The sequence below is a fragment of the Idiotropiscis lumnitzeri genome, chromosome 3 (genome assembly GCF_059441095.1).
Source record: "Idiotropiscis lumnitzeri isolate Australia: NSW breed Sydney's pygmy pipehorse chromosome 3, RoL_Ilum_1.0, whole genome shotgun sequence".
In the NCBI taxonomy this organism is placed as follows: domain Eukaryota; kingdom Metazoa; phylum Chordata; class Actinopteri; order Syngnathiformes; family Syngnathidae; genus Idiotropiscis; species Idiotropiscis lumnitzeri.
The window spans coordinates 23,634,616-23,647,359 of NC_142393.1; the positions used below are offsets into that span (position 1 = coordinate 23,634,616).

Below are 12,744 nucleotides of genomic sequence, written 5' to 3' on the forward strand. Positions count from 1 at the left end.
TCTTTGCAAAGTATTATTTATTGATAAGAGTATAAAAATATGTTCTCTTGACTAAAAAAAAACAAAAAAAAAAAAACGGATGACATACTATTATTTTATAAAACATATGCTTCAGCTCTAGAATACAAACATGCAGAATGCACATCTTTGTTGACAAATCTGATGAGTAAAAACAAAGGAACGTACCACAACTTTCAGACAGCATAAATACATTTGTACAATCCCGGTAAAGTGACACAATCCAAAGGGATGGAAATTTGCAATTCAACTGATCTCGTAACTGGCGAGTTGCGTGCTCGGGAGAAATTGACGGGGGTGTCCTTTGAGATTGTGAAGACGAATGTCCAGGAAATACATAGCTGGCGACACCGTAGTGGCCACGTTGAGAGGAACGGACGATATCATGAAGCTCATGGATCAGTTTGGTTCATCGATGGGTCTCCGACAGAACGGACAGCAGTTGTGCTGTAGCACCAAAAGTTCGTAGTCTTCGCTGTGGAACATCTGCCAAAAAACATAAGCACATCAACGTTCTTAATCATCGGGAAAAAAACAACACGAGGCAAGAAGTTGCTGTCATAAAAATCAAGCAAATACAAACACATTACGTTCACATACTGTATGTGGACTTCATTTCAGTATTTATTTATCCTCGGCTATTGTGTGCTGTGAGACTCCTTTAATTAAACAAACAAAACAAAGCGACTACTAATAAGTACATACAGTTTGTCTTCGCCATCTTCAGAGTCTGCAAACGACCCCGTTTGGGCCAGTCACGCACGCACGCACCGGGTCAAACTAGCCGGGGCGGCCAGTTTTCTGTATTTTTTCGAGGCCTTTTTATTGCGTTTTTACCAAACTAATCATTTGAATTTTATTATTTGTACTTGTACTCCTTAAAAATGTTTCAAGGGTAACTTTTTTTTTTTATTTTGGGGAAAAGCAGGCACCAATGCATAACATACTTGGAAAGGCAAGATAATCCCCATTCAAGGCCTTATTTGATGTTGTCAGCTACAAAAATTATTTTTGATGAATATGTTGTCTTGTGCCAAAATCCATTGTCAAAAACTCACATACAGATAAGGTATATATTTTTTTCAGTTGTTAGCATTAGCTCGACCAAAAAGCTAATCACAAAAGCAAATCCCAGACACAAATTAACAAAGGATTAACCGCAACAACGGTTTGGCGGGATCGGGGGGAAATTTACTCACGGCAGATTGGACGAGAGAGGTGACGTGATCGGACGTATGCCCCGTTCGTCTTTGACCAGGAAGTTATCCCGTGTGGCGCAGTTTTTTCCAAAAGTGAGTACAACCAGTGATTCAAAGGTAACTGCGGCTACAAAAGAATTTTTGAATTGTGGCCAATTGAACATTCATATATGAGTTTATACTGGATAAGATCAGGTCTCATCACGATATTCAATTAAGAAGGTGCATTTCCAAGACATTGGTCTGGACAGACGGCGTAACAGTTCTTGAAAGGGTAAAAGTTTTTTGAGTTTGTAATTTTTAATTTGTTGTGGGTTTTGTTCATTTCTTTTTTATTCAATTTTATTTGTTTTTGTGTTCAGCACTTTGGGGGTTCAGTAAAATGGAGAGATATAGACTCGGTTAGGCTGGTCGTCTGCCTGTCAATTGTGGCACTTGAAACATATCCGACGCACGTACCTTGAAGCAGGTGGGACACATGGTGATGCTGACGTCAGGAAGCAGCGAGCGGAAGTACTCCCACTTGAGCGGCGCCGGCCAGCGCTTGATCAGGACGTCTCTCCTGCTCATGGAGCGCAGCACCGAACGATTCACCTTCACGGGGACAAAGTGCGAGCCGCCCTGCTGTTTGGAGGAAACACGCAGGGACACATCCGTCATCAGTGATGCGCTTCATCTGTTCAGCTCGCCAGCTGCCGCAAAATTGACACACACACTGAATGACACTTCTGCCCTTTCTTACCTCGAAGATCATTTTGGGTGTGAACGGGTCTTCCTCCGCATCATCCAAACCGTCATCCATCTTTAAGACCTGCGCATCTGAAAGTGCACAACACAAGGTTAGGTGCACGCATTTGAGTTTTTGTGAACTTGTCTGAGTGCACCACCACAACGGCTTGGAAATGAAACAACAGCATTCAGAAAAGTATGGCATTTAGTATTGGAGCCATTTAATGGAAAGTGTGCATTTTCAGGGTCTCAAACGCAAATGCTCTAAGAGCCATCCGTTCCAATGCTTGAATGAAACTTTTGGAGAATTGTGTGCTCTGCAAGGTTGCAGTAAAGGTCGGTCTGGTAAAGCGTTTAGTGATATCCATTTACTCAGAACATGTTCATCCAGGTATTAAGAATTATGGTTATGTTGGCAATTTGAGCACCTGAAAATGAAGGCACTTAAAATACTAATTCCATATTTTAGGGAAACTTCTGAAATTAAATCTCTACATTAACAAATCAATCAAATCTCAATTTTGTTTTATTTCAGGTCCATCGTGGTGATCGTCGGAAGGCAAAAAAAAAAAATCACAAAAACTCTGCCGCTGTCCAATTACTTGTGGACAGAACGGTACATTTAGTCTTGTCAAAGAGTAACACTGTCTTCCAGCATATTTTCTTGTAATTACCCGTACATTGTAAAATCCCAGCGCGCTCTACTTAAAGAGCTTAAGTGTTGAAAATGCCACATCAGTTGTTTGTGTCATTGGCAACAACAGAGTGCCTCGGTGCCCTTGAGCGTCTGCCGGCTAATGCAGGTTAATCCTGCCGCTCGGGCTGCGGTTGCGGCTCTCAGAGGGTTAGTGTCATTAAGATGAGACATGCTAACCCTATTAGCGCCACAGCTAAGATGACTTAGCGGCGACAGCTTAACTAGCGAGGCCCAATCCAGGCCACGGCCGAGCACGCGGCCTCAAAGATGTGACACAGTCGAGCACTTTGGTGCGTTGAGGTGGGGAGGGAAGCTCTCAGAATAAGTGTTGAGAAAATTTCGGGTACCGTTGTCCATGTGCTGCCAGTGGGCATCCGTCTGCTCCGTGTGAGGAACTTCCAGGTCAATCAGAGACACGGCTTCCTCGTCACTGATGCCTTCCTCCAAGTAGAACTGTACAAGCGGCAGCACCTCTGTGAACAAAACAAAAGTCGACGTGTTAAAAATCCGCGGATGGCGTCGTCCTGTTTGCACCCAGCACATCACACACTACTCGCAAAAGGTTACGCAAGTTTGGCTTCAGGAGGAACCTAAAATGCAGAGTAAATTTAGTGAATTCAATTTGACTTTTTCGAGGGCTTTTGTGTGCTACTTATGGTTCAACAACAAGGAACTGAACGGCAACATTCGTTTGATCCATGAATGGACCGATACATTTCCTGGCTCAGTCAAAATTGGTCCGTGTCATGATACTGTTCACATTTCACATATCTAATGACGAACATATGAAATAAGAATTTTCATAGTTGCAGGATATATATGTACACGAAGAGAAATTCTTATACCCAAAATATGATTCAAGAAGCAGACCACTAAAAAGTGAAAATTATTATTTATTTAGTAACCCTGACAACATAATGTAAATGACAATGCCAATCGCAATCGTTTTGCCCAAAGTGACATGAATCTTATTTTTTTCATATCAATGTCATATGACGTGCTTTGTGCGCATGCTTGTCACTTAGTTGCATTTGTAATTTTGGAATGTGAACAACTACATAAATAGATTTGATTTAAAAAAAACTATCCGAATTGGTAATCAAGCCTTGCAGTGTGAACTGTGAATGTAGCCTTATATTGTTTTACAAAGTCACAGCTTGCCGTAGAGTGTAAAAAAAAAAAATTGCTGGTTCTCTCGCCTTTTCTCTCAGCCAAGTGAGTGTGAGGGAAGAGATGTGTGCGGCACTTTGCTGTCCTCTGTGTGTCGTTTATGTGTGTGAGGGGGAGGGGGAGGGCACTCGGGCAGCACAACCAAAAAACGTAGAAACAGAGCGAAAGAATCTCAGTGCACAAAAAAAAATGACAAGTTAAACAACGTCGAACTTACTTGCAATACGCTATAATCAACCCGATAAATTGGTGGGCGCTCAAAAAAAAGTACTGAACTTTAGTCTCCAAATCTGAAAAGTAGATGCGATATGTAAGCTTTTTGAATAGTTGCGCACTAACATTGAACCGATTTTGATGAAAGGTTTTGATATTCACTCATTTCGATCAATTTAAGCACCAAATGACATTCTGACTGCTTTCTTGGCCCTTAACTTTGAGAACGCTGCACAGTATGAGAAATATTTGCTAAGCAACCAACAACAATCAGAAGAGTCACAATGGGGCAATTCAGTAAATTAAGAAAGACTTCTTTGTTTGAAGGCTGTTCTCACGGAGTTCAAATACGCACATGTGGGACTTCATTGTATTAGACAAAGTCCGCAAATTTATGTTGGCAAAATGATGTCACAATGGCCAAATATAATTAAAAGTCATTGTTCTGTCTTCATCCCCTCAGATCTGGCTTTGAGTTTAAACGTTAGCCACATTTCCAAGCCACAAACGAATGAGGCATCTTCACCCGACGGCTCCACTTTGAGGCCGATGCTGACGTGCGATTAAGAGGTGCTGTCTTTGTGCGTGTGATGTCTACGGTTTTGCACTGCGCTCACCATACGACGAGGCTGAATAAATGAAAGGCTGCTTGCAGTTGAGGCACGCTGTTCCCTGGTTGTTCAACAGAGGCTTGTTGGAACAGCGGTAACACATCAAGGCTTCTGTCAGCTCCTTTTAACGACGGGTGGAAAGAAAACAAAAGAAACGTGTCACTAAATAAGCCAAACAGTTTGAATGGAAAGCGGCTTCGAGCCACGTGTCAAAGATATGATGAGAAGATGAATGGCGCGCGCATGGTGTGGCACAAACCTCGCTGTCGTGGAAAGGTTTGGCCCGGATGGTGAGGCTGTCCAGTTCGATGCACTCCTGAAAGCGAGACGGAATGTACAGCTTCTGGAGCTTCTCGTAGCAAAGTCTGGCCAACTTATAGGCGCCCAGCTTTCGACTTTGCTTGGCCAAAGCGTACAAGGTGTTACTTGGAAGCAGGTCAAGAAAAAAAAAATAAAGTGGTGAGATGTCAACCATACAGGACCAGCGACATGGGCCAAATCCAAATGTCTTGCATGTGGGCTAGCGCGCGCCGGAGCGTTCGTGTCGTGCCGCGCATTTGCATTTACATGCAGACGGACGGACTGTTGAAAGCGCCACTCAAGGAGTTGCGCTGGCAAGTCAATGAATTGCAGCTGCAGGAGCTTGACAATGGCTCTACTTAACTTTAACAGGCCACCCTTCCTTTGCGCACCACTTTGGGTGAACAAGTCCACGCACATGCGCAGCACAGATTGATTTTTATTTTAACAAAGTCCGGTGTAGCTGGCGCAAGGAACAGCAGGGGCACGATTAAGATCCCAGCTCATCATTTCGTCATTTGGTATTTTTGCTACTTTCCATTTAGTAACTATTTGGGGGGAAACAAATGAATATATTGACATTTTAAACACATTGGACAAAATCCGCGAAGAAACTAATTGATCGGTGCCGAACCGAGAGTATGCGGGGGCTCACAGTATATCAAACTGAAAGGTGTTGCAGCAAAATAAAGTGCAGTTTGACACAACTGGAAATCGCAACACCACAAATATTTTCAAATGAATATCACTTTAGATTGTGCATTTCTATATTTTCATGAGCATTATTTTAGTATCAGCATCTGTGTTGGTTTGAATGGTGCAGATGTACTCACAGAAGAAAAATAATGTTAAAAAAAAAATACACAACAGGAACAAAAATTGTTGCTTTTGAATTGTGGTCCAAGAGAATTATTAAAAAAAAAAATAAACTAATGAAACAAGCCTGAACTGGTATCCTTAAAAAAGACAAAATTAAGAAACTAATTTGACCACAGGGGCATGCTCAACCAAGGTACGTCCTCTAATTAGCAAATTTATAAGACAGGCATGTCTGAAGATGCTTGATAATGATCCTGATCATTTGAATCAGGTGTGTCGCAGCAGGCAGACCAGCGGCCCTCGAGGACCAGAGCTGGACACCAAATCCAAATGGCCGGTTTTCAGGGTGACAAGCAGTCAAGTCTTCTGTTTGGTGACATGAGGTGGAAACTCACGAAGCAGAGACCACAAGGAAGAAAAGGAGAGAATTGTCTCAAGAGATTGGAAAGAAAATTATAGACGAGCACATTCCTGTGACTGCAGTTGCACATATTACGGCACTGAGAAATTTAAGATCCAAGGGAATGCAGCCAACATCGCTGGACGTGGCCGCAGGAGGAAAATAGATTTTATAGAGATGGATAAAATGAATGGTAACAAAAGAGCCCAGCACAACCTCCAAAGAAACTAAAGGTCAGGGTACATCAGTGCCAGATCGCACCATCCGTTGTTGTTTGAGCCAAAGTGGACGTGATGGGAGATGGCCAAGCATGACACCACTGACATGCAGTCAATATTCCGGCTAAACGGAAAATTTCAGTTTCGGAAACATTTGAAATAACCCGTTTACATGCGTAAGCAGAGTTACTCCTGTAGTAATTGTGCTCAATTGGAATTTGCCTGTGCAAACTGCGACGCACAGACGACGTGACGCAAATAGACGTCATCTCCGCTTCTTATTTTCTACTGTCAATAAACAGCATTCTAGTCACATCTTTCCTTCTGGCTCCAAAAGTGTGCTTCTGCGCTGTGTCTGAGATCCGCCATGTTTGTTTGCCTCTAATTGTGTATTTCTGGTGCATTGCACGCCAGACGTTGTGCATACAAGTAGTTACTGAACTCAAAGATTCCTCGCAGCTAGAGCAAACGGAGAACAACAAATGAATGTTCCATTCAATTGAGGTAGTCCAACATGCATTTATCTGACCAATCATTCTGCCAGGAAAAGAAGCAATCCGGGGGATTATTTGGGTTTTACAAAAAAAATGAAATACATAAATGAATTTAAAAAAAAGGGGGGGGGGGGGGGGTTGCACGTTTTCATGGACTTTGAACAACCGGAAAATTATTCCGGTTGTGAAAGGGTTAAGGGGTATATAAACCTAGTCACTGTTGAAAAGAAATCATTTGAAAAAAATGACAAACAGCATGGTGGGAATGTCCTATGGACAGATGAGACAAAAATGCAACTTTTTGGCAAGGCACATCAACTCGATGTTGTAGACAGATGCAAAAATGAAGTGCATCGAGACACATGAAACATAGAGGAGGCTCTGTCGTGTTCTGGAGCTGCATTGTTACATTGTGAAGAGCAAAATAAAATCTCAAGGTATTCTCAAGTGAAATTTCAGAAAGATTGGTCACAGTCGCAGGTCAGGTGTCTTGGAAACAGGGTAATGAAAAAAAAAAAAAAAACACCCAAGAATGGCTAAGAGCAAAACATTGGACAATTCTCAAGGGGCCTTCAATGAGGTTTGACCTAAATCCTAATGAACGTGTGTGGAAGTAGCGGAAACAAACAGTAAGACAACTGCTGCAGTTTGCTCATCAAGAGAAAATAAAAAGTGCTGAGTACAAGCACAAGTCTCATTGAAAGTTACAAAAATCATGTAATTGCAGCAACTGCTGCAAAACTTTGAATTTACGTCAAAGGTAGCAGCATTTTTGGCCACGCCTGTTTCTTGAGTTTCTTTTTTGTGTGTTTTTAATTATTGAAAAGCAATGTCTGATTTAGATTTGTTTATTTTAAGTACTATTATTTTATTTATTTTTTTTGGAGTATTGTTTTCTTTCATTCAGATTTTGTCCACATCTTTAGTTGTGTCCAGCGAGAGTTTGGTTTGTTAACATAATGATGGGCATTTTTTTCTGAATCTTTTTAAATTTCAGCAAATTGTTTCAGTCAATCAAGTTTCATTGATTCATTCATCATCTTCTTCATCATCAGAAGAAAAACAGTCGCATCACCCCAAGGCCCCAAGCCACACCGGATGTAAGTGGCAAGCTGTCACCGATGTAGACAGACAACCTCCAGGACTTTGTCGACGGGAAGGATACACTTTAAAGATGCCTGGTGGTGGCTTGTCCTTGGGGAGGTTGCTCAGAAGAAACCTGCAGATGTTGAACAGCGTCTCTGGCATGAGGGAACTGAAGGGCTCATCCTGAAGACAAAAAAAAAAAAAAAAGGGGGGGCGCAAATGAAAGAGACTGACATGTACTTTTACACTAAATCTGAGCACAAGCATGAGGTCTCTAGCCCAAATCACAGAAATAATGCCGGGGTGTGGTCACAGCCAAGCAAAAAGCTCTAACAACAAAACTAATGGCGACAAGAGAGGCCACCCGTCAAATGTTGGAAGAGATGTGGCGACTTTGTTATCATGAAGGCAGGAAATGACATTTGTCACAAAAAGCTCCAAAAATCCAAAATAGGAGGCGGTATGACAACACCTCACAGGGTCCGTCCGGTATGTTCTTACCGTGTAGCGCTGAATAGGGTGGTAGACGTGGTAGAGCTCGGCAAGAGTCTGGAAATGTTCAAACTTTTTCAACATTTCATCCCGCTGATCTTCATTTTCTGTCGTAGACAAATGCAGACGTTAGAGGGCGAGAGACAGCGCGATTAAAGCAGAGATGCGTCCAGCGGTTACAAGCCTCACCTCTGGCGATGTCAAGACACTGCATGGACAGCATCCAATAATAATAGCCGGCGTCATCAAACCTCCTCTCCACGACGGCATTTTGCGTAAGCTGCTCCAACACTCTGACAGCTTCGTTCTGTCGCCCGGCCTTGTGAAATGCTACGGAATGAAAGGATACTGCCTATTCAGTACGACTGCATTTAAGTAGCTCATTTCACTCACGTCAGATTACTTTTTTTTTTTTATTCATCTGTGAGGTGTTTAACATGGCAAACAGCCTTTTGTGTTGTTTTGCAATGCGAGTGCCAGCAATGCTCTCATCTCATCTCGCGTAAGACTTTGGCAAAAGCAAATGTACTTGAAAGCCATCAACACGAGACACGAGTGTGCTATTGTTAGTGTTGATATCAGAGTGTAATTAGAAACAGCTTGATGGACTGCAGCCCGGCAGCAATCCTGCCCGGAAAACCACAGCTGGGGGTCCAGATTACGGATGTCTGTTATTTAACAGCCCGACTTGGCTGTACTAGAAACACACAAATAAATACTCGACAGAGTTGAGTTCGACAGACAGCGAGATGGTACCCCTACTTGTCGGTCCTCAGAAACATAAGAAAATCGAAAACGAGTCTACAGCGATGGGAGCATCAGCATAAGATGAGATGTGAATGAAGTTCAACCCAATGATCAAGTGCTTCCATTTTGCCGTTTTTTCTCAGACGACACAGGCATAAAACTGGAGTACAGGGGTCCTTGGGGGTTCACAACCCTTGAGCTTGTGGACCCCAAAATAATTAGCACAAAAACGCTGCATTGTTTTAATGTGTTTATCTACAAATGGGGACTGGCAGCCAATGAAACAAACATTCCAATGACTGCTCACTGCCTTAGCTTTGAGTCAATTCAAAGCTGTGATATTGATATGGATTTTGGAACGTATACATTTGTGATACATTCAAGTTGTGCGGGTGAAAGACCTAAAGGCGCACAGAATTAAAGTGCGGTTTAATTTGGGGAACAAAAGGCATATTCTTTCAAAAGTAAAGTCCAATTTTTTTCATCTTGGAAAAGCACAACTAGATTCTCTTAAGATTCCAACTTTTTTCCTTGGAAAAAAATCTGGCTTCATTCTAAAAAAAAAAGCAACTTTTTCTACGGAAATTAGGCCAAAGTTTAATTTCTATGGAATTTAGGGTTACACGAGGTAGTTATGTTTAACTGACGACATTTCCAATGAGAATATAAATGTGATGATATTAGATAGACTTGTTGAAAAGATGCCCAGTGAGCATAAAAAAAGAAATAAAAGCTCAATTTGATGCAACCAAATATTGTGTCAAATTTAAGCCTGTTGTTTGGCTCAGTAGTGTTGAAAGGAAAAAAAGTGTTGAGGTCCCTCAAATATGTGCCCAAACATGAACTTTTTTCTGCAAGAGACAGACCAGAGGCGCGGGCTCAATTACAGTCAGTAGTTAAAAAAAAACAAAAAAAAACGACCTCACTTCCTCACTAAAACACACAAAACCAACAAAATTCAAAGTGCAGGACTGCCAGCAGGCTCGCCAACAATCAGACCTGCTCAGGCATGTGCGCATATTTCACGCGGAGACAGCGCAGAAAGATTATGTACCAGAGAAAATATGCCTGCAGAGATCGCAATTCTAAACTCTATGAGCTGATTACAACGATGGCTACAGTTGGTAATCATCATCAGAGATGCTTCAGAGGCCCGCTGATGAGAAGCAAGCATACATGCCGCTCAGCTACCGGGCGGCACAGCTCACTTCGGCAAAGAGGATCATGTTCTCCAGTGGATGTGCATCATTTTGTTAAAAGCCAGAAAATTTTTTAACTCACTCTGTTTAACGTTACACACCACCTCGAGCTTCACATTTCCACTGTATGAGGGAAGGAGCAAACTCACCTTTTTGTGCCTCCTCGAATCGGTCGTTCTCAGCCAGCCACTGAGCGTAAGGCACGAAAACGTCATTTTTAAACTGGGGATGCTTCTCTGCCAGTGAGAAGGCCTGAAAAGAAAAAAAACACAGCGCACATTTTGTAGTGGACACAGGAAAATACAGAACATTCCCAGTCAAAACATGTTTGCTGCAATTATTAATTACCATCATTTCCCATGAATGCAATGATCCAAAATTGTCCCCCTTATTGTACGAAGCTCGATAAAAATTTCATACATTGATCACATTTTAATAGATGTTTATCCTTACATAGAGATTGTATTAAAAAAATATATAAGAGGATACTTACATTCCAACATGATTTTTGATGTCTAATAATATAATAACTTGTCAGCCGTTGTTTAATTTCCTGTTTCCAGTGCGGCCACACAAAGCTAAAAAAGAATTTAGTTGCCTAATTTCTAATCTCACTGATGTTCTTCTAAGCGCCGCTTTAAAGAAAATTTATTCCATGTTCTGTGCTTGTATCCCCGCAGTTAGCTTGTTTGGCGCGCGTCAGTTAGCCACATTAGCCTGCTAGCAGTGGCCACGTGCCATTTGCAGTACAGTAGCATTATGTCGCCGATGTCTTGTCCTAAGAGCTTATTTAAGGATGTTTACTGTTTTTTAGGGCAGCATCTGAGTAGGCAAGGCAGTGCAGGCAGCAGACTAACTTTTCACAAGGAGCAGAATGGTTCCTAAACTGAATTTTTAGGGATGCAAGATTGACTTTCAAAGTAAACATTCATCCCACTAATTTTCACTTTATTACTGAAAAATGTGTGGAGGAGAGGTTTGTCAGCAACCAAAAATATTCAAGAATATCACTTACTAAAAAAAATAATTAAATAAATAAAAAAATCTGGTTGCAGTGGCGAGAGTAGATGAAAATTGTAGCTGCAAAAAATACAAAATATTAGAAGCAAAACACCACCATTTAGGGGCAGTCTGGAGCCCTGCTGCAGCTTTATTTGGAAAGGTTTTTATTGATTTATCTTTTTAAATATCTTTGATACACAAACCAAAAACTGTTGTTTGGAGGATCATTACATGCATTAATCACGGAAAATTAGGGTAGCTGGGAATAAAGCGTGCAAACTGAGTGGATTTACCGCTCAATTAGGGGTGTAACTGCACCACTTGGACTCTTTGAATGACACAAAGTGCACATTTGTACGCACTGACAGTGACTATTGAATGGAAATATCTTTCAAGGAAACACAAATCAGTAATGGATTTCTGGTGCTGCAAGGCTGTGAGTCCAAGTATTGCATGTCGGTCAGGTTAAGGATATCAAAATTGTTTTGTGCTTATATAATACCTTTCTTCATTCTTTTCACAGAGGATGAAATATTAAAACCTTGCTCATAAAAAAGAGGAACACGTCTGTTTTTGGCACCCCTGTTTCAGCACACAAATTTCATGTAATGAATGGAACCTTTCTGTCATGTCTCAGTAGCATCGTACGCGCCGATCGTGGAGTGTGATTGGAAGCGCAACAGAGCTGGAACGTGATACTCAATTGGTGTGCTAGAACGTTTTGTGCTTTTCGAATCATAACGTGGGCTGGATGACGAACTCTGAAGCATTTGCAGCAGCTTAGAAGGTAATTAGGCTTATGTTATGAAAATTCAGCTTACTTTTCACGAGCCATGACGGTATAGTTCTCATTGTGTGTGTGTTCCCGCGGCTTACGGCAACAGTTTATCTTCTAGCACCATCCCATGTAGGTGACTGGTTAAAGACGACTTATGTATGCAACGATGAGCTGAGCAGGTGAGAAGAAAAGTGTCAGACCTCGTCCCAATGCTGGGTTTCCACATGTAGCTGCACCAGTGCCTGCAAGTCCCCCATCTTGGAATAAGTCTCCGAGGCATAGCCGTGGTGCTTCAGCTTCTTAAAATAGAAAGCGCATTTTGCCAGTGGTTCTCGTTCAGCCTTGTCCAGCTTACGAGCCAAGTCTATCAGCCTGCATGAAAGGAGAAAGGAAGGGGATGAAAGGGAAGGGCAGGGGGATGCGCACACACGACATCATTTAAGGGCTCAGAAAAATGAGCGGGATCATCAGCTGGATTTGCAGCAGCCTGACGATGACGAGTGGCCGAGCCGACATGATGGGACCCACATGGAGAAACGCTGCCATTTGTTATGCTCTGCATGCATGAGTGA

At 42.0% G+C, this 12,744-nt stretch overlaps 1 protein-coding gene across 1 annotated transcript in view; it reads right to left on the minus strand.

Moving 5' to 3' along the window:
- ift122 (intraflagellar transport 122 homolog (Chlamydomonas)) overlaps nucleotides 1-12,744 on the minus strand; it is a 26,619-nt gene continuing 13,875 nt past the window's right edge. Inside the window, exons 19-29 of the mRNA XM_088291208.1 lie at nucleotides 12,373-12,544; nucleotides 10,542-10,644; nucleotides 8,636-8,776; nucleotides 8,456-8,553; nucleotides 8,034-8,137; nucleotides 4,897-5,062; nucleotides 4,644-4,758; nucleotides 2,991-3,116; nucleotides 1,960-2,036; nucleotides 1,677-1,841; nucleotides 1-504 (exon numbers count right to left, since the gene is read on the minus strand). Coding sequence (XP_088147334.1) covers nucleotides 418-504; nucleotides 1,677-1,841; nucleotides 1,960-2,036; nucleotides 2,991-3,116; nucleotides 4,644-4,758; nucleotides 4,897-5,062; nucleotides 8,034-8,137; nucleotides 8,456-8,553; nucleotides 8,636-8,776; nucleotides 10,542-10,644; nucleotides 12,373-12,544 — 1,354 coding nt within the window. The 3' untranslated portion in view covers nucleotides 1-417. The remainder of the gene's footprint in view (nucleotides 505-1,676; nucleotides 1,842-1,959; nucleotides 2,037-2,990; nucleotides 3,117-4,643; nucleotides 4,759-4,896; nucleotides 5,063-8,033; nucleotides 8,138-8,455; nucleotides 8,554-8,635; nucleotides 8,777-10,541; nucleotides 10,645-12,372; nucleotides 12,545-12,744) is intronic.